The sequence below is a fragment of the Sus scrofa genome, chromosome 3 (genome assembly GCF_000003025.6).
Source record: "Sus scrofa isolate TJ Tabasco breed Duroc chromosome 3, Sscrofa11.1, whole genome shotgun sequence".
NCBI lineage: Eukaryota > Metazoa > Chordata > Mammalia > Artiodactyla > Suidae > Sus > Sus scrofa.
Genome location: NC_010445.4, coordinates 44215037 through 44240310, shown reverse-complemented (window position 1 = coordinate 44240310; position 25274 = coordinate 44215037). Strand labels below are relative to the sequence as shown.

Sequence of the window (25274 nt, the reverse complement as noted above, 5' to 3'; positions counted from 1 at the left end):
AAGCCCTGTCTGCTGGCTCCCTCCTCCCACTCTGGCCTAGGCCTCCCTCGCTGTCCTCTCTCGCACTGGACAAAGCACATTCAGGCTGCAGCCTGAGTGACACTGTTCACCTGCAGGTCAGACACTTCCTGCCTCTCCTCAGACCCTCCAAGAGCCCCCTCTCACGAGGCTTTTTCTTTCCTTTGGGATGCCCTGTGTGATACTGCTGTCTCTCACTCCCTGTCACCTCTATGGCTTCATCCCCAACTACTGTCCCCCTCGTCTGCCCCACTGCAGCCTCAGTGGTCTGAACATCCCCCAGACCTGCCAAGAACACACCCACCTCGGGGCCTTTGCACGGACTTGTTCCCTTTGCCTTCCCCAGATATCTGCATGGTGATGCCTTATCGTCTTCACCCCTCTGCCCCAGGGAGGCCTCCCCCAACTGCCATACCCAGATTGTGCCCCTCCTCTGCATCCCCAGCATTATTCCCTACTCTCTCTCCTACATAACACTTGTCACCTCTTATCACACTCTGCCATCTGCCCTGTGGACCTTGCTTATCAAGTGTCTCCCCTGCTAGCAGTGGGCTTCCTGGGAGCTGGATTTTGTGTTTTATTCCCCAATCATCTCAAACTCCTAATATGGTTCCTGGCAGGTAGTAAGAATGCAGTAAAGAATTTTTTATTCATTCACTGGGTCAAGAATTATTGGGAGTTCCCTGATGGCCTAGTGGTTAAGGATCTGGAATTGTCACTTCTGTGGCTTGGGTCACTGCTGTGGCATGGGTTCAATCCCTGGCCCAGGAACTTCTACATGCCATGGGCGAGACCAAACAAAATTAAAAGAAATTTTAAAAAAGGATTATTTACTGGGCACTCGCTATGTGCCAGACCCTGAGCTGGTGCCTGGGAAACAGCGGGGACAGGCGGCTGGCTGAGGTCCCTGACCTCTGGAGCTGAAGTCTGAGGAAGAAGACTGACAGCAAATGTGCAAACAATAAGATAACACCAACAGTTACAAATGCTGGAGGGAAGCAAACTGAGCTCATGAGGGAGCTTTTAGCTGAGCATGGTGGTCAAAGGACACTCTGGGAGGTGGTGGGCATTTGAGCCAAGACCTGACAAGTGAGAAGCAGCCAGGGATGAGCCGTTCTGGGGAAAGAACATTCTAGGCAGAGAGAAGGGCAAAAGGCAAGGCTTGGAGGTGGGATCGATCTCGGCCTGTTCAGGAGAACCCAAGAAATGGCTGGGGTTCAGAGAGAGAGAGAATGCACCCAGAGTGGGTATTCCAGCTCCCACCCTCCCCAGGCCCTGCAGATGATGCTCAGTGTCTCTGAGCTGCAGTCTCCTCATTTTACACATGCCCGGAAATATCTGATGACATGCGGCATTTAAAATGTCCAGTTCTGGGAGTTCCCACTGTGGCTCAATGGAAAGGAACCCGGCTAGGATCCATGAGGACGCAGGTTTGATCCCTGGCCTTGCTCAGTGGGTTAAGGATCTGGCATTGCCATGAGCTGTGGTGTAGGTTGCAGACGCGGCTTGGATCTGGCGTTGCTGTGGCTGTGCTGTAGGCTGGCAGCTGCAGCTCTGATTCGACCCCTAGCCTGGAAACCTCCATATGCCGATAGTGTGGCCCTAAAAAGCAAGTTAAAAAATAATAATAATAAAATAAAACAGAATGTCCAGCCCTGGTGAGGCATGCTTCTACTGCCCCCACCCCCCAGGAGGTATGTTCCATTCTGGTGGGGGTTGAGGGAGAGAGGAGGGGTTTAAAACTAAACTAAACTAAACTAAACCAAACTAAACTAAAAAAATATCCATGGAGTTCCCTGGTGGTCTAGTGGCTAGGACTTGGTACTTTTACTGCTGCAGCCTGGGTTCAATCCCTGATCTGGGAACTGAGATTCCCACATCAAGCCACTGCATGCTGCAGCCAAAACAAACAAAATGCACACCCAAAAAGCACTATTAAAAACAAATAAATAAGAGTTTCCATCACCGTGCAGTGGAAACGAATTCGACTAGGAACTATGAGGTTACGGGTTCGATCCCTGGCCTCCCTCAGTGGGTCAAGAATCTTGTTGCTGTGAGCTGTGGTGTCGCAGACATGGCTTGGATCTGGTGTTGCTGTGGCTGTGGTGTAGGCTCTGATTAGACCCCTAGCCTGGGAACCTCCATATGCTACGGGTAAGGTCCTAAAAAGACAAAATAATAATAGTAATAATAAATAATTAAAAGTGTAGGAGTTCCCGTCGTGGTGCAGTGGTTAACGAATCCGACTAGGAACCATGAGGTTGCGGGTTCGGTCCCTGCCCTTGCTCAGTGGGTTAAGGATCCGGCGTTGCCGAGAGCTGTGATGTAGGTTGCAGACGCGGCTCGGATCCCGCGTTGCTGTGGCTCTGGCGTAGGCCGGTGGCTACAGCTCCGATTCAATCCCTAGCCTGGGAACCTCCATATGCTGCGGGAGCGGCCCAAGAAATAGCAACAATAACAACAACAACAACAAAAAGACAAAAGACAAAAAAAAAAAAAAGTGTACAAGTCAATGACTTTTTGAAAAAAATTAATAAGCCTTTGAAATGTCCAGCCCAGTGCACAGCCCAGAGCAGTGAAGATGAGAAGCCTGGTAATCAGGAGTGATGTTTAAATGGCTATGGATCTTCCTTTTCTCCTTACAGTTTCCTGCCCTGCTCTGAGCGCCCCTCCGGATGGCAGAAAGTTTGGGAGCAAGTACTTCGTGGATCACGAAGTCCATTTTACCTGCAACCCCGGCTTCCGGCTCATCGGGCCCAGCAGTCTGGCGTGTCTTCCCAATGGTACCTGGACGGGGGAGCAGCCCCGCTGCAGAGGTAGGGTCCCGCCTTCCCTGGGGCCTGCCAGATGGGAAGGGTCGTTCTGTGGGATACTTTCTGCTGGATTTCCCACCGTTCCTTCCTCAACCTCCACACCTGGCCTGGGCTGGACTCCATCTATGTAAACCCTCGCCAGACCCTCCCAATGATTTAGTCTTGTTTTGCATCTGAGGAAATTGAGGCACGGAGAGGTGAAGGAACTTGTCCAAAGCCACACAGCTGGGGGACATGCTGAGGGGATTCATACCATACCCTACGACCCCAGAGTTGGGGCAAAAAGGCTTCTGGGTTGGGGGAGGGGCAAAGAGGAGGTACTGTAGGGGGACTGTTCCTTCTTTGGGTTGCTTTGTTCTGGGGCTGCAGTTTGTTTGCTAGGGTCTTGGTGATCTGCAGGGTGGAGGGAATTTCTCAGGTGTCCTTTGCGACTCCTTTGGGACTTGATGCAGACAGGCTTCACAGAGAGACCACTGGGATGAGAAGGAGGCTTGAAAAAGCCTCTCTCTGTGCTAAGCTTGCAAATACTTCTTTCTTGGTGTAGCGGAATATCAGACATGGCACACATGTTTGTTGGCATTTCAAAAGTCTGTGGTCAAAATACCAGTCATTTTCAGAACAGGATTCATGAGATGTCTGCTGGGGCAGAATGTCCATGATTTTAGCCCAAGTGTTGAAGGGAAAATGCAAATATTACAGAAATTAGTAAGTTGTGAAGAGCAACGTGGAGAGGACTTGGGATGCATAAATAGCTTAAAAAAACATAGAGGAATGTCAGAAAATATGCCATCCCTAAGACGAGCGTGGCTCAACATGAGAGGCAACTGAAACCGCACTTGTGGACCTGGACTTTGGGGTCCCATCTCCTGAGAAGAACCGTGGTTAGAAGGCTGATGTCAGTACCAGCCAGGACCTCAAGCCATGTGCCCTGCAAATACTCTGGGGGCAATGCCAGTATCCGGATTTACCCTTGACCCTGAAAGATCTCCATCAGGCTGAGCATCTTAAGCGATGGCAGCAGAGACAGGACCACAACATTTCCTTGTCATTGCTTTGGGTGTCTGTATTTTTGACTCACAGATTGAGTTACAGACCCTAGTTGATTTCTTTCTCTGAGTGCTCAGGTGCCTCTGGTGACCGCATCCTCTTCCAAGAGATGTACCTGCATCTCACCTGTCCATGCATATGTTATGGACCCCCAGAGGGCAGTCTACTCCCCATCACCACAAACAGAGCTGATCCCCCTTCTTTGTCTCAGGGCCGTGGATCTGGGGCTGGAGTTGGGGGCCAGTTGATGGCATATTCACTTCCTTTGGACCAGGTGTTGCCAGCTGCTCTTCACAAGGGCGACACCAGCCCAGCTCTCCCTGGCAGCGCCATGGGCAGAAGCACATTTTACCTATGTGCCAGCTTTCCCTTCTTGCTCAGGTCTTCTCCAAATATTTGGCCCTTGGTGGTGATATGCATTCACAGTGAGCATTATGTGGTTTCAATGAAAAGATGGGTTTGTAGGAGGAGAGAGCTGAAAGAATGCATATTTAGGCAGGTTGGTAAGAAGTACCGGATGCCCAGGAATATGGTCATCAGAAGTGGCTTGAGCAAAGGAATGTGTCATTGCTTGACAAAGTTGGACCTAAAGCAGCCCCCACTCTATCTTAGCAGCTGACCAGGACACCTTCCCAGAGGACCCCGGTCGTGTCTGCCAGCTGCCCCCTTGAACTTGCGTACATTAGTTACGAATTAGCGCCTCAAAGGACTCCCTTAATGGAAAACAGAGTCCTGCTGGATGGTGGCCTGTGTGCTGTGGTTCCCAAAATTTCAGGGGCTCCAGAGTCACCCAGAAAGCCTGTAAAACACAGGCTCTGAGACCTCAACAGGCCTACTGAGACAGGTGAGATCTTTGCGGATGAGACATGGGAAATCTGCATTTGTCACGTGATTCTGACATTAACTGAATTCTGAGAAACATGACTTTACTGATTCTCACCATTGCCCGAAGCAGAGAAGATACTGACCATTTTGAAGTGCTGATGCATTCGGGCCCTAACCAATCAGAAGCACTGCCAGCTGTAAGCTGTCCTGACCAGGGCATGACCTGACATGGGGCATGTCCTGACCAGACCTGTGTCACCCTGGCCAGGTAAGACATACCTGGGCACGCTCACCTTCACCTGCGCCAACGTTTTGGGAAGGCTGAGCCAGCCCTGACAAAGTTCAGGGCACCCTGTCTCATGGAGCAGACCCCTTTCCAGAGACATGGAGGTCACTTTCCCTGGAAGACCACTGTCAAGTGTGGCCAGCAAGTCTGCTGGCCTTTGTCATTGTCCTACATGGCATTCCTCCTCATCCTCCACCTCGAACTTTGCAGCTCATTCCAGGTTCGCCTCCATGGGTTCTTTCTCTGCCCTCCAGCCCCACCTCCCCCCCACCCCCCGGCCTCCTTCCTGTCGACGGGTCCTTCTTCCCTGACCTTGTGCCAGAGGACTATGTGGCGCAGCTCACCCTGGACTTCTGCCAGAGCCACATTTACTTCAAAACCTGAGAAGAACTGACTCAGGGAACGAGGTGACAGCCAGTCCACACCAAGATCTTAGATGGTTATTTTTCATCGTACAGTTTCAGGGGAAACTGGGCATTGGCTTCACCCGCTGGTGGGGAAAGAACAAAAACACTCTTGTGTCATGACCCAGCTGCCCAACCCCCTGCTGGATGTGACTTCCTCAAGTGGGCAGGCGATGCCTGTGTGCCTGTGCTGATCCTTCCGATCTCAGCAGGAATCACTTTGATTAATGGATGCTGTTTTCAGCAACAGCCTCAAAGCGGAGGTCGTCCGAGTCTGTCAAGAGGGAGAAGTAGTACACAGGCAGGACATGGGCTGGATGTCGACAATCCAGTGCTCCCCTGCCCCGCTCAAAGCCACCCCAGAATCCTGTCAGCAGCCACTTCTCGTCTGCTTGATTTTCCTCATCAGGAGTCTTGTAGTTCCTGGGCGTGTGACTGCAGTGGGGAAGACATCTTCTTACATGGAATTTATTTCAAGACCCACAATGTCCGTGTCACTGAAAATAGTTGCCTCTCTCCCCATATCCAAGCCAACTGCTTGGAAAGAAGGTGATGAACCATCTTGGCATGAAAGGAAACAATGCATAATTTTACCATGAAAAAGCACAGTGGGCAGAGGTAGGTTCTGGAACTTCAAAATGGAAAGCAGCCATTTGCCTTCCTGCATTAGTTTAGTTCCCTTTTCCCTTCTTACTCAGAAAGGCATGTTTTTAAGATTTGAAGCTTTTTTTTTTTTTTTTTTTAATGCCCACCCCTGCAGAATATGGACGTATGGAAGTTCCTGGGCCAGGGGTTGAATCAGAGCTGCACCTGCAGGCCTGCACCACAGCCACGGCAACACAGGATCTGAGCCACTCCTGCAACATACACCGCAGCTCGTGTGGCAACACCTGATCCTTAACCCACTGGGCGAGGCCAGGGATCGAACCCTCATCCTCACAGGCACTGTGCCAGGTTCTTAACCCACTGAGACACAGTGGGAGCTCTAAGACTTGAAGTTTTCTGAATTGGGGAAACCATAGCCAGAGACCTTGTCCCTTTGACACTTTAGGTCACCAAAAGACAGTGCGAGAGAAATAAATACCCTTGTCCCTTACCACCGTGCTGAGAAAAAAGAGCTATTCTGGTCAGTCTCCTCACCCTCCCCCTTTTTAAACTTTCATTCATTCATTCAGTCAGTTTGCATTGGGCACTAGTTATGCACAAAGCATCATGTTAGGGATTCAACACTGAATGTAACAGACACCGCCCCACCTCATGGGGCTCATACTCTGAGGTGAAGGCAAGATAGGTCACCACATACAAAGGTAAACAAATCAACATATGTGGTCGGTGTTTTGAAGGGATCCAACAAGGCACTGAGAATAAATCCTGCAAAGTGAGGGACAGTTGAGGGCCCCTCTGAGGCAGAGAAAATGATGCTAGAACTGAAAGATGAGCAGGATCCAGCCACGTGACCATGCCGACTAGGGGGCAGCTTGGGGAGGCTGCTATTCCAGGAAGAGGGAGTAGTGTGTGCAAAGGCCCTGAGGTAGGGAAGAATTTGGTACCATTGAGGAAACGAAACATAAAATTTAGAACCTTGTGGCTGGAGCAGTGTGCAAGCTGAGAATGAGCAAGTCTTGGTGGAGAGACTCCTGAGCTAGCTCTTGTAGCCGCAGAGGCTGTGTGGGCGGTGAGGTTTTAGTTTGAGCCCTGTAAGCAGGTTTAAGAAGAGGGGAGTGCTAATTGGATGGGCATCTTGCTGCTGTGCAGAGATGCATTGGAGGGGACTAGAGTGGATGCTAGGGGACCGCTTAGGTGGCTATTGGCAGGTCCAGGGGAGATTTAGGGCAGGGGAGATGGAATGTCAACTTGGAGACAGAACTGATGGAACTTTCCCATGCGGGACATGAACAGGAAGAGAAGGTGAGGCTCCCAGACTCCGGTGTGGGTGACAGGTGCGAGGCATCATGTACAGAGATGGTGCAAGCTTTACATATCCAGCAACCCTTGTAGGTTTGTTTTTGGTTGCTGTTGTTTTTATTTCATTGTAATTGATTTATAATATGGGGTTAGTTTCAGGTGCACAGCTTCAGATTCTTTTCTATTATAGGTTATTATAAGATATTGAATATAGTTCCCAGTGCTGTACAGTAAATTCTTGTTGTTTTGTCTATTTTATATATAGCAGTGTGTACTATTAGTCCCATACCCCTAATTTATCCCTCCCCTCTCCTTTCCCCTTTGGTAACCATAATTTTGTTATCTATGTCTGTAAGTCTGTTTCTGTTTTGTGAATGAGTTGATTTGTATTATTATTTTTAGATTCCGCATAAAAGTAGTCATGTAATATTTGTCTTTCTCTTTATGACCTACTTGACTTACTATGATAATTGCAGGTCTATCCATGTTGCTGCAAATGGCATGATTTTATTCTTTTTTTCTGTTGGTGGGAATGTAAATTGGTAGGTTTATTTTTAAACAACCTGTGTATGTGTCGTTGACCAGAATTCCCTTTGGGTCATGTTAAGATAACATGTCTCTGCAACATCCCAGTAAAGAGCGATTCATTCAGCCCATGGAGACCATCGGGCGTGTACTGTGTACTGGTTACCAGTCCCGGCCAGGCTCCAAGCACTTCTGCCCACCGCATCTTGGAGTCACCAAGGAAAACACAAGGCAACACTGGATCCTTAACCCACTGATCAAGGCCAGGGATCAAACCCACATCCTCATGGACCCTATGTTGAGTTCTTAACCCAATGAACCACAACAGGAATTCCCTTTTTCATGTATTTAAACTCTGTGGATGGAGCAATGCCATCCTCACCCAGAAGAAATAGAGCAAGATCAACTCCAGCTGTGGGTGTCTGTCCCCCAGGGCCAGCAGGTCTCTCAGCAGCCTTTGCCCAGGGCAGCTGGCCCGTGTGCAGTGGAAGGGCCCCCCACTCCTCCAAGGAGTCTGAAGCTGAGAATGTGCCTGAGTGTTTTGGACACACAACTTCAGCAGAATGAAAGAGCTGTGGAGTATGAACTGGGGAAAGAGGGGGCCACATGAGGTGTAAACCCAGCACAGGCCCTGGGGCTGCTCTCCCTCACCCTGAGAGACTGATCCAGGCCCAGTGGGGGACAAAAGACTTCCTTTCCCAACAGAGAATCGGGTGGACAGTTGGATGTAAAGGCTGGAGTCAAGGGCAAAGGAGAGTCAGAGAGACTCAGTTGGGAGTTAGCGTTGATGGTGCTTAAATCCATGGACAAGGGAGTTCCTGTGGTGGCTCAGCAGGTTAAGAACCTGACATAGTGTCCACGAGGATGCGAGTTTGATCCCTGGCCTCACTCAGTGGATTAAGGATACATTGTTGCCTCAAGCTGTGGTGTAAGCCACAGATCTGGTGTGGCTGTGGCTGTGGTATAGGCCAGCATCTACAGTTCCAATTTGACCCCTAGCCTGGGAACTTCCATATGCAACAGATGTGGCCATAAAAATAAAAACAAAAGCACAATTAAGTCCATGGACAGGGATAAGAGGACCCAGAGGAGAGGATAGAGACAGAAAAAAAGTGGCTCAGGACCCAGACAAAGGAGGGCAAAGGAGACAGGGAAGGCCTGCAGAGGCAAACCATAGAGATGGTGGCAGAGCCTGCTTGTGCACAGGATGTAGTGTATGAAGGTTATCTTGTAGTCGAAACAGAGCACAGCTTTAGTTCCCTGGCTTTCTGTATTGTGAGGCCTTTCCTCAGAGACCTTTAAACAACATTTGAAAGAGCTGCCACCTGATATAGTAGCCACTTGATAAATAGTTACTGAACATTTGATACTTGATACATAGTTACTGAAAACTGACTGGCTGGCTGATTTGCTTTGGAATGATTGATTGAATGAATGAATGAGAGATTATATTTAAAAGTTATGAATACCCTTCCCGACTTTTTTTTTTAATGGCCACAGCAACTGCACATGGAAGTTCCTGGGATAGGGGTTGAAACCAAGCTGAAGCTGCAACCTACACTGTGGCTCTGGCAACGCCAGATCCTCAACCCACTGGGCCAGGCCAGGGATCAAACCCTCACCTCTGCAGCTCCCTAAGCTACCACAGTTGGATTCTTTTTTTTTTTTTTTTTTTTTTTGGTCTTTTTGCTATTTCTTGGGTTGCTCCAGCGGCATATGGAGATTCCCAGGCTAGGGGTCTAATCGGAGCCGTAGCCACCACCCTACACCAGAGCCACAGCAACGCAGGATCCGAGCCGCGTCTGCAACCTGCACCACAGCTCACGGCAACACCAGATCGTCAACCCACTGAGCAAGGGCAGGGACTGTACCCGCAACCTCATGGTTCCTAGTCGGATTCGTTAACCACTGTGCCACGACGGGAACTCCCACAGTTGGATTCTTAACCCATGACTCCATGACTGGAACTCCCACGACTGGAACTCCTCCTTCTAGACTTTTATCTAAGCAGATTTATGCAAGCTTTATATATTCAACATCATCTGTGTGTAGACATTAGCACAAGTTAATCTCTATTAACTCTTCTTTCTAAACACAACTTTTTTTCTCTTTTTTCTTTTTTTTTTTTTTTGGTCTTTTTGCCTTTTTCTAGGGCCGCTCCCATGGCATATGGAGGTTCCCAGGCTAGGGGTCTAATCAGAGCTGTAGCCACTGGCCTAGACCAGAGCCACAGCAATGCCAGGTCCAAGCTGGGTCTGCAACCTACATCACAGCTCACGGCAACGCTGGATTCTCATCCACTGAACAAGGCCAGGGATCAAACCCACAACCTCATAGTTTCTGGTTGGATTCCTTAACCAATGAGCACGACGGAAACTCCTAAACACAACTTTTTTTTTTTTTTTTTTTGTCTTTTTTGTCTTTTGTCTTTTTGTCTTTTGTTGTTGTTGTTGTTGTTGTTGCTATTTCTTGGGCCGCTCCCGCGGCATATGGAGGTTCCCAGGCTAGAAGTCTAATTGGAGCTGTAGCCACCAGCCTACGCCAGAACCACAGCAACGCAGGATCCGAGCCGCGTCTGCAACCTACACCACAGCTCACGGCAACGCTGGATCGTTAACCCACTGAGCAAGGGCAGGGACCGAACCCGCAACCTCATGGTTCCTAGTCGGATTCGTTAACCACTGCGCCACGACGGGAACTCCCTAAACACAACTTTTAATGATTGTGAAATACTTCCTCATAAGGGCTATTCTATACTTAACTTTTCTTCTCTTGTTTTCATCATCATGAATAATCCCAAGACAAGCATTCTTAAGGCATTTCTCACTATGCAAAAATTCAGACGCTCAGAGCCCAATAATTATCAGCACAGCAAATCCCTTAATATCTAGTCAAAGTACATGTTTCTCCAGTCATCTCTCATATTTTTGCCTTTTTGTTGTTGTTGCTTTTTAGGGCCACACCCATGGCATATGGAAGTTTCCAGGCTAGGGGTTGCATGGGAGCTGTAGCTGCCGGCCTACACCACAGCCACAGCAATGCCAGATCTGAGCTCTGTCTGCTACAGCACCACAGCTCATGGCAACGCTGGATCCTTAACCCACTGAGCCAGGCCAGGGATGGAATCCATGTCCCCATGGATCCTAGTGGGGTTTGTTAACCGCTGAGCCATGAAGGGAACTCCTGTCATATTTTTAACACTTTGTTTGAACCAGAGTCCAAAGAAGTCCCACATATTACAGCTGATTGATGTGTCTCCTACCCCTTCTTAATACACAGCCATCTGAAGAAGCCAACTTTCCACCCCTCCTATTCCTTTGTAGTTTATTTGCTGAAGAAAATTGGTTGATTCCCACAGTCTTGGTTTTGCTAACTGCATCCCTGGGGGTCATTTAACATGATCTCCATTTCTTTTCTTTACTTTGTCCAGTTTTACTGTGATATAATGACATAGAGCCTGTGTTAAGTCTGAGGTGTATAGCATAATGACTTGACTTTCACATATTCTGGAATGATGACCGCAGTAAGTTTAGGTAACACCTGTCATCTCATAGAGATAAAAAATTTTTTTTTCCTTGTGATGAGATCCCTTCACAGCTTTCAAATTCACTGCACAGTAGTGTTAACCATAGTTATCATGTTGCATACTACAGGCCTGTATGTATTTAGGACTGGAAGTTTGTAAGGTTTTTGTCTCTGTATTTTTTTCTTTTTTTGGCCACGCCCATGGCATGTGGAAGTTCCCCGGCCAGGGATCTAACCTGTGCCAAAGCAGTGACAATGCCAGATTCTTAACCCACTCGTCCACCAGGGTACTCCCTGGTCTCTGCATTTCTTATAGACTGGTAGCTAACTCTGACGTTTGGTCAGATTCCAAAACCAAAGATTATTTTGTATTGTTTGGGCAAGATGGCCGGACATATTTCTGCTAGGAAGTCCCTGCTGTCATCTCTCTTGTGATGCTGAGCTGAGACAAGCATTACTGCCATTCTCATGGGACCTCTCTCCAGTAGATGGCTCAAGAAGGACTCAGGGCAATTTCCCGAGTTCTTCCATTTTCAAAATATGTGCAGGTTTACCACCACCCGGTGGTGATTGATTGGACAGGAAATACCTGTCTCACATTTTCTTTTCTTGAGTATCTTTTTTTTTCAAGATTTTAATTTTTTTCCATTATAGTTGATTTACAATGTTCTGTCTTTTCTTGAGTATCTTAAACATGTTCTTCCACATCTGCTTTGTTTTTTTGTTTGTTTGTATTTTGTCTTTTTTAGGGCTGCATCTGCAGCATACAGAAGTTCCCAGGCTAGGGGTTGAATCGAAGCTGTACCCACTGGCCTACACCACAGCCACAGCAATGCCAGATCCCAGTCGCATCTGCAACCTACACCATAGCTCATGGCAACATCAGATCCCTAACCCACTGAGTGAGGCCAGGAATCGAACCCGAATCCTCATGGATACTAGTCAGGTTCATTACCATTGAGCCACGGGAACTCCCCACAACTCCTGTTTTAACTGATACTGTTGATGTTATCATAATTACCTTGGTCTTTTTCCTGGATGCCCAAAGGATTTTTTTTTTCTTTGTCTTGAAAACCCAACCATTGTTTTGGGATCCGGCTCAGTACTGGCCTTTCTGGGTTGGTCTTCTCAGGTGTGGGGTTTATCTTTGCAAACGGAAGTTTCAGTGGCTGGAGCAGCCGGTCCCCAAGGAGCTCTCAAAACATTCCAGGACAAAGCTGCAACACAGAGGCGATGCTAATGGAGGAGAACCCACACTGAGCCCAGCAAAGAAAACTGGTGCAAATGAAAGAGATGGTCCAGATAAAAATGAGAGAGGCAAAGTGGGGGTAGAACTGAGAGGCCTGAGCTGCCTTGAGAAACAACCAAAGCGGGGACCAGGAGTCAAGAGGTTAGAAAGACTTGCGTTCCCGTCGTGGCTCAGCGGTAACGAACTGACCAGTATCCATGAGGACGCAGGTTGGATCCCTGCCCTTGCTCAGTGGGTTAAGGATCCGGAGTTGCCGTGAGCTGTGGTGTAGGTCGCAGACGCGGCTCGGATCCTGCGTTGCTGTGGCTGTGGTATAGGCCAGTGGCTACAGCTGTGATTCGACCCCTAGCCTGGGAATGTCCATATGCCAAAGGTGTGGCCCTAAAAAGACAAGAAAGAAGGAAAGGAAGGAAGGGAAAAAGAAAGAAAGAAAAGCTATCTGGGAAACCATATTTTCCCTAAATGTGAGTAACAGAATAAGACTCTTGCCAAATCCCATACAAGCTGTTATAAGAAAATAGAGAATAATTTTTCTACAGTCAATGAAGAAATCTTAGAAAGACATTCCCATAAAAAAGATGAAAACTGTAACCTAGTATTTCCAAACAAGCAGAAAGAAAGGTGAAAAAGACAAAAACTATGAAAGGACAGCATAAATAAAAATTAGAAAACCTTAGAGATGAAGTGATTGGAGAAATGGAAACTTTGAAATACAATGACAAAAGAGAAAAAAATCAGAGCATACATGTAAAACACCTAACTCAGTTCCAGGGAAATGCTAAGTGCTCAGCAGGCCGACTGAAAGAGAATCATCAGCCATGCTTTTGGCCTGCCAGCCTCTCCACAGCCTCTGCCAGAGCCCTCTTTTTTTTAATTTTGTATTTGTATTTTTTATTTTTTAGGGCTGCACCCGCAGCGTATTGAGGTTCCCAGGCTAGGGATCCAATCAGAGCTGCAGCTGCCGGCCTATGCCACAGCCACAGCAACACAGGATCCAAACCACATCTGTGACCTACACCACAGCTCATGGCAATGCTGGAGCCCTGACCCACTGAGCGAGGGCAGGGATAGAACCCACATCCTCATGGATACTAGTCGGATTCATTTCTGCTGAGCTGCAATAGAACTCCCAGTGCCCTCTTTTTTTTTAAATTGTGTTAGTTTCAGGTATATGGCAAGGTGATTTATACACACACATACACACACACACACACACACACACACACACGTATTCATACTCTTCAGAATATTTTCCATTATAAGTTATTACAAGTTATTGAATATAGTTAGTTCCCTGTGCTATACAGTAAATCCTTGTTTTGCTATTTTATATATAGTAGTATTTATCTGTTTATCCCATACTCTTAATTTATCCGTCCCACTCCCATTTCACCTTTGGTAACCATAATTTTGTTTTCTATGTCCATGAGTCTGTTTCTGCTTTATAAATAAGTTCATTTGTATTATTTTTTTAGGTTCCATATACAAGTGATATCATGTGATATTTGTCTTTCTCCAGCTTACTTCACTTATTGTCATAATCTCTAAGTCCATCCATGTTGCTGCAAATAACATTATTTCATTCTTTTTTATGGCTGAGTAGTATTCCGTTATATATATATATATGTATGTATATATATATGTATGTATACATGTATATATATATGTGTGTGTGTATGTATATATGTGTATATATATGTATGTATGTATATATGTATATATATATTTATATACCACACCTTTATCCATTCGCTGATGGACATTTAGGTTGCTTCCATGTCTTGGCTGTTGTAAATTGTGTCACTATGAACATTGGGGTGTATGTATTTTTTCAAATTAGAGTCTTTGTCTTTTCCAGATATATGCCCAAGAGTGGGATTGTTGAGTCATATAGCAGTTCTAATGTTTGTTTTTAAGAAACCTCCATACTATTTTCCATAGTGGCTGCACCAGTTTACATTCCCAGCAACAGTGTGGGAGGGTTCCCTTTTCTCCACACCCTCTCCAGCATTTATTGTTTGTAGATTTTTGGATGATGGCCATTCTGACCAATGTAAGGTGATACCTCATTGTAGTTTTGATTTGCCTTTCTCTCATAATTAGCTATGTTGAGCATCTTTTCATGTGCCTGTTGGCCATCTGGATGTCTTCTTTGGAGGAATGTCTAATTAAGGTCTGTCCATGCCCTCTTGATAGCTCTGAAGTCACTGTGCTCTTAGCTCAGTGCCACAGTATGGACAGATGTGAATGTGATGACAGCTGTACTTCAGCCAGGACACAGGACTGAGCGTCAGGCCATGGAATGGCTCTGTCAACATATCTAGATAAGAAATAAAGGGAGTCTGAATGGAGCCCATCTAAGAAATGAAAATCCTGGGCCACACGAGATCCAGATGGGGAGTTAGTGCTCAGGGTTGTGAAGCACCTGTGCGTTTCCCTTTCAAGCCAACTGTTCCCCCATCCACACCCACACCCACACCAGCCAAGTGCGACCAGGTGTGGCCAGGCTCAGTGCCTTCCACTAAAGTCCCAGCAATGGAGAGATAATGGCACTGGTCCCAGGGTGGCCCAAATCAAAGATTCTGGAGTTCATGCTCTTTGGCTGTCTTCCCATAACTTCACAACAGCCTAGTGGTTGGCCCACTTTCAGATGATGCTGGTGAGCAGGGATGGTGCTAGACAATGTAGAAACAGGAATTCCATGCTTTGGGGACTTTGTGTAGTGTTGTTCCAGACACATTCCTGGAAACCGGTCATCTGAAAACAGAACATATGGGGGGGGGAGACGTCACCAGGCTGAAGTTACCAAGAAATTGAAAAGCCTCCTTCCCCAGGGATGAGCAGCATTTGGATGGTCTGAGTTCTTTCATGATTAATAGAACCCATGTCATAGTCTACATAACATCCCAATTACAAGGAGGCCAAAGGGAAGCTAAAGTGCCTGCCAACCCACCCACAGGAAGGCTGTTGTTCTCATCAGGAGCAAAGCACCTTTTTCTTCCTCTTGATAGACACAGCAGGAAAGGATGCTCTTATGCCAATAAGGAGGTGCTTCCAATTTTCTTTCCTAAGATGCTGTGGTCAAGTCAGTGAACTGACAAACCTTTCCTCTCTGGTGGGAATGGCCTGTGCTCTGTGCATTAAAACTGGGCTTAAGGGAGTTCCTGTAGTGGTTCAATGGGTTAAGAACCCAACTAGTCTGTGAGGATGTGGGTTTGTGCCCTGGCCTCGCTCAGTGAGGTAAGGATCAAGCGTTGCCACAAGCTGCAGCGTAGGTCACAAGAGGGGCTTGGATCCAGTGTTGCTGTGGCTGTGGCATAGGCTGGCAGCTGCAGCTAGATTGGACCCATAGCCTGGGAACTTCCATATGCTGCAGGTGTGGCTGTAAAAAAGGAAAAAAAGAAAAACAAAACCCAAAAAACTGGGCTTAAGGAGTTCATAACAAGTGGATTTGGCCTGAAGTTTTTTTGCTTTTGTTTTGTCTTGTTTTTTTTTTTGGGGGGGGGGCTGCTCCCCACAGCATACAGAAGTTCCTGGACCAGGACTGAACCCACACCTCAGCAGCGACTCAAGCCACAGCAGTGACAATGGTGGATCCTTAACCCACTGAGCCACCTGGGAACTCCATGAGGGTTTTAAAAGATCATTTTTTTCTAATAGAATGTTTATAAGCATTCATTGTGGGAAAAATAGAAGAGTACAAAAAAGTGTCAATAAACAAACATTTCCTATAATCTACCACACAGAGAAAAATCTATTACATTTTTAAATATATTTAATCTCTCTCATATATATATAGCTTTTCCATGGGACTGCTGTGTATATAAGCAAAGAATATTTCCTTTTTCCAGCATTAAAGAAATGTCAGGGGTCAGGATTATCTCCTCCCTGGTTGCACAGGAAATAATGAGCACAAGAAGGTGTCTGGGTGGAAATTTGGAAAGAGTTCATTTTTCCCATCTCTGGATATTCTGATGGGCCATTCCTCTTTCTTCTAGCCCCCCTGAATTGAGTTCTTGTTCAAAAGGTGTTCTAGAAGTTCCCATTGTGGCGCAGCAGAGGCGACTTCGGCTAGGAACCAAGAGGTTGGGGATTTGATCCCTGGCTTCACTCAGTGGGTTAAGGATCCGGCATTACCATGAGCCGTGGTGTAGATCGCAGACATGGCTCGGATCTTGTGTTGCTGTGGCTGTGATATAGGCCAGCAGCCATATCTCTGATTGGACCCCTAGCCTGGGAACTTCCATATGCCTCCAGTGCGGCCCTAAAGAGACAAAAAAAACAAAAATCAAAAACAAAAAAAAACAACGGTGTTCTCCCTGGGTGCTGGCTGGTAGGGGCAGAGTTGGGGGGCAGGAAGGCGCTATCAAAGGCAGTGTGGGCACATGCGAACAGGTGGCTGCCTCACGGTTGACCCTGCAAATTAGAAAATGGTGCCTCTGGGTGAAACACGTATGGGCGATGGACCTGCTCCCTCTGGTAGAGCTCCAGGTGGGCACATGTGGCTTGCTGAATGGAGGGTGGGCTGCATCTCAGCTACCCTGGTCCCCTCCCAGCTCTAGCTGGGGGAGCGCATGGAAAGGATATAGAAGATGGAATTATTCCTCCATGTAAAGAAAGTGAATCCATCTTTTTTGCTTTTGTTTTTATTTTTTTAGGGCCTCACCTGTGGCATATGGAAGTTCCCAGGCTAGGGATCACATCGGAGCCACATCAGCGGCCTACACCACAGCTCATGGCAACGCCCTATCCTTAATCTACTGATCAAGGCCAGGGATCGAACCTACATCCTCAAGGATACTAGTTGAGTTTTTAACCCACTGAACCACAACAGGAACTCCCCATTGTTTTTGTCTGTAAGTTTTAGAATTAGAACTCATATACCTGGATTTGAAAATTCTTTCTTTTCCTAGATATCAGCGAATGCTCCAGCCAGCCTTGTCAGAATGGTGGGACCTGTGTGGAAGGTGTCAACCAATACAAATGCATTTGTCCTCTGGGAAGGACTGGGAGCCGCTGTCAGCATCAGGCCCAGACTGGTACGTAGTCACAGGGGTCAAGGGGAGGGCAGTCTGCTGCAGAGAGAGGAGGACCCTGGTCATGGGTCATCAAAGGCAGGCAGGGTGGGATTGCCTGCTCTACATTCATTGATCCCTCTGGTTCCCTGAGTTGGTTATTTGGGATGGAGTTTAGTTCTTTTGTGCGACCAGCATTTTGATCCTTCTTATACAAAAAATGCAAGTGGAAGGACTGACTCCCACCCTGAAAACTTTCCATTTTGGGACTTGACCTGAGATGCTTCCTTGCTGCCACCTTCACTTGGTTGACATTTCCTCTGCACTTCAGCAGAACAGCGTCTCCTACAAACCCTCCCATCCCATCCTGCAAAATTCGTAGTTACTGATTCAGGCCAAAGTATTTTCAGAGCTGGAAAATCAGACATTCAACTGGTGATGGGGTTACAATCCACCCTTGAGTCCCAACATACCTCCGGCCAGAAGGTCTAGAAGTCACACAATGTCTGTTTCCACTGGTGCCAAGAAAGCCCAATGATAAGGAATCTATGGGGAATGGGTTCATTCCATAGAATGGTTTGGGTTCCACGCTATGTTGCTGCCAGAATTTCTTATATAAGAAAGTCAAAAACTAAAGATATCCTATTCCTTGGCCAGAAAAGCCTGGAGTGACCTGTCTGCTTGCCTTGATTTCTGTGTGGAATCTCATCGCAGAACTGGTGGTCAGGTTTAAGTATCATCCCAAGAGATTTGTTAATATGTCTTGATTCCATTCAGATGAGTCACCCGGTTGGGTGCTTTCTCAGAAAGAGCCCAGAGGGTCCCTGACAGCACCATCCCTGGGGCTGCCCTATGGGGAAACAGCCTTCTTGGCAGCCCCACCGCTACTCCTCCTACTTAGAACGAGGAAGGAAAAAGACAGGGCTCCATCTCAACCCAAATGCTTGGTCCTGGACTCTGAGTGTTCTAGGGCTTCTCCTGTTGGGACCTTCAGGCAATTGATCCTCAGGTGAGGAGACACTTTATATATAAATTATCCCTACTCCATGAATCTCCCAGAAGAAGTGGAAGCAGGGTGTGAGCAGGTGCATCTGAAGCCAGTTCACATTCTCACATCCTCTCCTGTCTTTCCATCATCTCCAATTACTTAAAAAAAAAAAAATACATTTACTATTTTTTCTGTTGTAAGATACATGTAGCATAAAATTTACTTTTTTTTTTTTCATCTTTTTTGGCCGCCCCCCACCCCCCACCCCAGTGGCATATAGAATTTCCTGGTCAGGGATCATACCCTAGCTGCAGTTGTGACCTAGGAGGCAGCTGTGGCAAGGCTGGATCCTTTAACCTACCATGCTGGGCCAGGGATTGAAACTGCGTCCTGTTGCTGCAAAGACCCCTGCCTTTGGGCCACAGCAGAAACTCCTAAAATTCACCATTTTGTGTACAGTTCCATGGCACTAAATACATTCACACTGCAGTGCACCCATCACCACCGCCTACCTCCAGAAAATTTTCATCTTGCAAAACTGAAACTCTGTGCCAAAGAAACAATAATTCTCCCCTCCCCCTCCCCTCCCTCCTCCCCCAACGACCGTTCTGTTTTGTCTCATAAATTTGACTTCTCTAAGAATCTCAGATAAGGAGTTCCAGTTGTGGCTCAGTGGTTAACAAATCTGACTAGGAACCAGGTTGAGGGTTCGATCCCTGGCCTTGCTCAGTGGATTAAGGATCCTGAGTTGCCATGAGCTGTGGTTTAAGTCCCAAACGCGGCTCAGAGTCTGTGGCTGTGGCATAGGCTGGCGGCTGTAGCTCCAATTAGATCCCTAGCTTGGGAATCTCCACATGAGTCTCAGATAAGTGTAAGGTAAGCATCTTTTTGTGCATCCATTACTTTTATCGCAGATTCCTCTGCAGTCTCCTCTAAACATGTGAGAGCTCTCAATCCTTTGAAAACTTTCAAAAACTAAACTTTTTTTTCTGATTAGAAAACCGATTTATGTTCTTGGTTGAAACAAAAAGCTTCCACACTTTAGGGAAGTAAAAAAATACAAAAAAGAACCTCCATTAAGAGGTCGTGTTTTAAGCTCCGTAGTTTTAAACTTCAATGATCACTACTAGGCATTTGGTGTTTAAGTCTTTGTAAGTGAGACGCGCCGTTAATGTCACTGCGGCCCTCTGGGTGCCGTTGTGTGGCCTGCTTTCGTACGTCGTTCTATTAGGGCGCGTCCCGGGTCCTCCGCCCCTTCGGGTGGGCCTTGGACCATCGACTGGGTTTCGGTTAAATCCGTGTCTTTCCTTTCCTTACTCCAGAGTAAGCTCTGAGATGGGGTCGCGCCCCGATCTCGGCACGCCTCTAGGGTCAGGCCCACGTGCTCCGGGCTCCATTCTGAGGGTGTCTTCTCCCCGCAGCCGCCCCGGATGGCAGCGAGAACGGGGACCACGCTTTCAGCCGCGCACCGCGATGCGCGCAGGTAGAGCGAGCGCAGCACTGCAGCTGCGAGGCCGGATTCCACTTGAGCGGCGCCGCCGGGGACAGCGTCTGCCAGGGTAGGGGTGGGGGCGGAGGAGGGGGAGGGGTGAGGGCGGAGGAGGGGGAGTGGTGAGGGCGGAGGAGGGGGAGGGGTGGGGGTGGGGCTCCCGCCAGGGGTGCACCTGATCCAGGTGCAGGGAGCGGGCCGGGGTCTCCTTGAGCGTTGTCTCCAAAAGCCTCGCCCACCCCGCGGTTTAGGTTAGAAGGGTGCTAAGGACTAGAGAGTGCGTAGACTTCAGGGGCGGTCCTAGGAAAGCAAGACTGTAGAGATAGCAGCCCCGCCCCGGACCTCCCACTAGCCATGCACACTCCTCTAGAAGACTTTGAGGCCCCTTATCCCCTCCCTCCTGGCTGGGATCGCAGGGCAGGTGGCCGGGAGGAGCTAGAGTCCCAGTGCCAGGCTTCTTGCAACCCCCTAGAGCTGTGCAGGGGCCTGGGCTGTTCTCTGGTCTCCTCTCTGCTTACTTAGCTTCACTGACTGGGCCTCTTTTGCTAACCTCTCGGGTTACCAAAGTTCCTTCTGAAAACAACTCATATACCAGCAGTTCAAACTTAAGAGTTGGCCAGTTGGTACTCACAGCCTCATCTGACAGCAGCAGAAGTCTTCCTACACCAGTCTGTCCCAAAGATGAGGAGGGGTAAGGTGGGGCTGGGAACTGGGAGGGGAGTCTGGGTCTGCAGCCCCTATGCCTGCTCCCCGGGCTGCCAGGCCTGCCTTGCCATCTGCTGCAGGCTCTCCCCAATTCCTCATCTGCCTTAGTCAAAAGAGCCCGTCTGGGGTCAAGCACATCAGCTCCCTCACTCCTCCCTTCAGCCCTGGGGATCCTTGGCAGAAATAGGAAAACACCTGCCGAGATAAGGCTTGGTGGCTGCACCAGACCCGGCCACTTAGCCACAGCTGCCAGAGATGGTGACACAGCTGCCATCCCCTCCAGGAATGGAGGCACAGTTTGGGTCACGGTTGGTGGACACTTGCTCTGTGGCTCCTGGTGTCATGCTGGGCACTTCTATCCCCAGATGTGAACGAATGCGAGCTCTACGGGCAGGAGGGGCGACCCCGGCTCTGCATGCATGCCTGCGTGAACACCCCTGGCTCATACCGCTGTGCCTGCCCCAGTGGATACAGGACTCTGGCCGATGGGAAGAGCTGCGAGGGTGAGCGAGGCTGTGGCAGAGGCATCTGGTCCCACGTGATAGCTCTGAACTACTGGGGGAGGAGGAGAGAGGACAGAGGGCTCCTCTAGGGGCTGATGTGGGATGTGAGAAAAAAAAAAAAAAAAGGAGCTTCCCAGTGATGTCCTAGTAGGGGATCCACTGCAGGGCACAGGGGAGTGGGTAACCCAGGACTGGTTAGCAGGCATCTAGACAGTCATCTCCCATCCATCCATCCACAAGTATTCATGAAGACTCACGTAGGATTGTAGGGGGGCGGGAAGTAACCCAGCCTCCAGCCTGGGATCTCACCTATGAAGGGAGCAGAGAATATAAAGGGCACAATAACAGCCATTGAGGGCAGACTCCAGGGCATGCCGGCTGAAGAGAAGGCAGGTCTGAGAGAAGCATGTGACCTGTAACACTCATCCGTGCCCTCAGCACCTCTGGAGCCTGTCATGCCTGAGGCGGCCAGGATCCCGGGGAGGGGAGCTTCCCAACACTTGCACCAGACCTTCGAATAGTTCATGAAGATAGGGCTTCCCGTTTTAAGCTCACTACCTGTGGTCCCATCACTGGCGGGGGAGGGGAGGGGGCAAGTCAGGGGTCCTTCACCCTCACTGGGTGTCCCGTATTTCAGACATCGATGAGTGTGTGAGCCCGCAGCCCGTGTGCCCCCGGGGGACTGTGTGCATCAACACGGGTGGAGGCTTCCAGTGCGTCAGCCCGGAGTGCCCTGAGGGCAGCGGCAACGTGAGCTACGTGAAGACGTCTCCTTTGTGAGTAGAGCCAGGGCCACCCACAGCTGAGCACGTACACCCTCACCCAGGCCTCCCCGCAGGCAGGGAGCTGGGGGCTGGGCCAGATTCCTCCTGGATGTTCTTGGGAGAAGATACAGTGATGTCTGATAAAAGCCAGGAGGCAGGGAGTCTGGCTTCTCTGAGTTTCCGTCTCTCTGTAGTGGTTGCATTGAATGCACTGTTCTGGGGCCGTAAGAGCCATAAGGTCAGGGTCTGCCCTGGGAATTAGGAATGATGTTCCTAGAGCCCCCCTTTCCGACGGGGAGGCCACTGGATGGAAGAGGACCATGGTGAGGCTACCGGGAGGCAGGTATAGGTTACACAGAGAGAGGATCACTTCCTGTGCTCAAATGGAACTGCACGCTCTGCATCGCATCACTCTGCTTTTCCACTGGTACTAGGACTTCTAGTAGCCTCAGCACCTAACAGACTTTTTTTCAAAAGGGAGGATACAGGCTTTTTTTTTGCTCTTTAGGGCCGCACCTGCGGCATATGGAGGTTCCCAGGCTAGGGGTCGAATCGGAGCTCACAGCTTATACCACAGCCACAGCAATGTAGGATCCGAGCAGCCTCTGTGACCTACACCACAATTCATGGCAACACCAGATCCTTAACCCACTGAGCAAGGTTGGGGATCGAACCTGCGTCTTCATGGATGCTAGTCAGACTCATTAACCATTGAGCCATGAAGGGAACTCCGAGACAGGCTTTTAAGGAGAACTGCAACTATCACAAAGTATACATATTTTTTTCTGAAAAAGAGATCACAAGAGCCTTAGTGTTGCCTTTAGGTTGCACTGACCTCAAGTGTTTAGACATGTGAACTGCTTTTGGGGGCTATTGCAGGTTAGAAGCAGTTATTCATTGAGAGTGAAGGATGCCAGGGTCTCCCTCTGATGTCACTTAGTGAAGGGACAGAGGGACCTGTATGTCAGAGCCTTGGAGACATCCTGGATTAATAGCCGGAAGTGCTATTTGACCTGTATAACAGGGATGATCCGAGTCACCACAATTGCTAAATTGTATCTGTCTGTTATGTTGGGCCAAGTAGAAAACTATCAAAGCACTTCCATGCTGAGGAAGACAGGGTGTCCTGCTTTAAGAGTAAACACTGAGGAGTTCCCCTTGTGGCTCAGGGGGTTAAGTATCAGACTAGTATCTGTGAGCATGCAGGTTGGATCCCTGGCCTCGATCAGTGGGTTAAGGATCTGGCATTGCCATGAGCTGCGGCCTAGGCCACAGGTGGGGCCCCGATCTGGGATTGCTGTGGCTGTGGCGTAGGCCGGCAGCTGCAGCTCCAATTTGACCCCTAGTCTGGGAACTTCCATATGCTGTGGGTCTGGCCTTAAAAAGGAAAAAAGAGTAAAAAATATATATATGACTGAATCCCTTTGCTATACAGCAGAAATTGGCACAACATTTAAATCAACTATACTTTAGGAGTTCCCATTGCGGCACAGCGGAAGCAACGCTGGCTAGTAACCATGAGGTTACGGGTTTGATCCCTGGCCTCTCTCAGTGGATTAAGGATCTGATGTTGCCTTGAGCTGTGGCGTAGGTCACAGATGCAGCTTTGATCTTGCGTTGCTGTGGCTGTAGTGTAGGCTGGCAACTGTGGCTCTGATTAGACCCCTAGCCTGGGAACCTCCATATATCACAGGTGAGGCCCTAAAAAAAAAAAAAAAAAAAAAAAAAAGAACCATACTTTAATTAACAACAACAACAAAAATGAATAAACACTGGGCATTTAGAAAGCCCACCCCTGTGGAGAGCCACATTCCAGGATGTCACCAGCTAAATGCTGGGGCCTCAGCACTTGGAGAAGGGGCACCATCACTCTTTAATCTTTCCCAGCTTTATGTTTCTGCCACAATGGCAGTAACAGCATATATGGACACACACGCACACACAAACACACATGTATCCGGGTACAGGTGGGTCGGGGGGTGATGCCTCTTCCTGGGCCAGGCCTGACCCTCACTGGGCTGTAGCTTTGGAGCACCTGTGACGAAGGACTGGCGGCTGGAAGGGTCACTCCAGTGGCCTCTGTGGGAGGGAAGATGGGGTAGACAGGCGGTATCAGGGGTCAGAACAGCCCCTTGTGACTCCGCCTGAGGCTGACCACTCCCTCCATTTCGCCTTGCTGCTCCAGCCAGTGTGAACGGAACCCCTGCCCCATGGACAGCAGACCCTGCCGCCACCTGCCCAAGACCATCTCCTTCCATTATCTCTCCCTGCCCTCCAACCTGAAGACGCCCATCACGCTCTTCCGCATGGCCACGGCCTCGGCCCCTGGCCGGCCGGGACCCAACAGCCTGCGGTTTGGGATCGTGGGTGGGAACAGCCGGGGCCACTTTGTGATGCAGCGCTCAGACCGCCAGACCGGAGAGCTGATCCTCGTCCAGACCCTGGAGGGGCCTCAGACGCTGGAGGTGGACGTGGACATGTCGGAATACCTGGATCGCTCCTTCCAGGCCAACCACGTGTCCAAGGTCACCATCTTTGTGTCCCCTTATGACTTCTAAGGGTGCCGTGGGGGTCATCTCTCTTCCTCAAAGTCTCAGCGACAGACATCTCTCCCCAACCCCCCTTGCCCCCTGCCTGCCTGCCCGTCCCTCCAGGTCCCCGTGGAGTGGCACAGAAGCGCAGCCCCCAAACCCAAACTGTGGCCATCACATTTTGTCTGCTTTGGGGCCCTTCCCTGGGATTATGCACTTTCTCAAATCTTTTTTTTTGCAGGGGAATGGGCAGCTTTTCAAAATGCCGTGTGCATGGCGTTGTGAGTCTGAGCTAGCTGGGGAAGAAGTGCCATGGAATGTGTCTGAAGTGATTGTGTTCGGCCTCCTATATTGTTATATTCAGGCCTTGATATGAAGTAGTTTGGGTCCTGCTGAGGGTCAAATCATACTCCTTTGCCTGTGGCAGGGACAGGGGGGCGGAAGGGGGTCCTGCCATCACCCAGCACGTTCTCGTCTGTATTCCCCTCTGTGACACGCCTGCCAGCCTTCTTGTTGGAGAGCCACGGCGGGGCCTGGACCCCCACACAGATTCTTCCAGAACAAGGAACCAGTGTTCAAGTGTAGATTCTGCCTGAATGAATGCCCTTGGGAGAAATCATATCTCGAAACGTAACCCGGTATTATAACTGAAGAAATAAAGTCTGTTGATTGTCCCTGCCCA

The 25274-nt window shown here is 48.9% G+C and overlaps 1 protein-coding gene across 1 annotated transcript in view; it reads left to right on the top strand.

The window, feature by feature from the left end:
• FBLN7 (fibulin 7) overlaps positions 1–25274 on the top strand; it is a 51948-nt gene extending 26674 nt beyond the window's left edge. The window contains exons 3-8 of the mRNA XM_005662277.3: positions 2664–2834; positions 17511–17636; positions 20022–20159; positions 21160–21297; positions 21935–22073; positions 24247–25274. Coding sequence (XP_005662334.1) covers positions 2664–2834; positions 17511–17636; positions 20022–20159; positions 21160–21297; positions 21935–22073; positions 24247–24619 — 1085 coding nt within the window. The 3' untranslated portion in view covers positions 24620–25274. The remainder of the gene's footprint in view (positions 1–2663; positions 2835–17510; positions 17637–20021; positions 20160–21159; positions 21298–21934; positions 22074–24246) is intronic.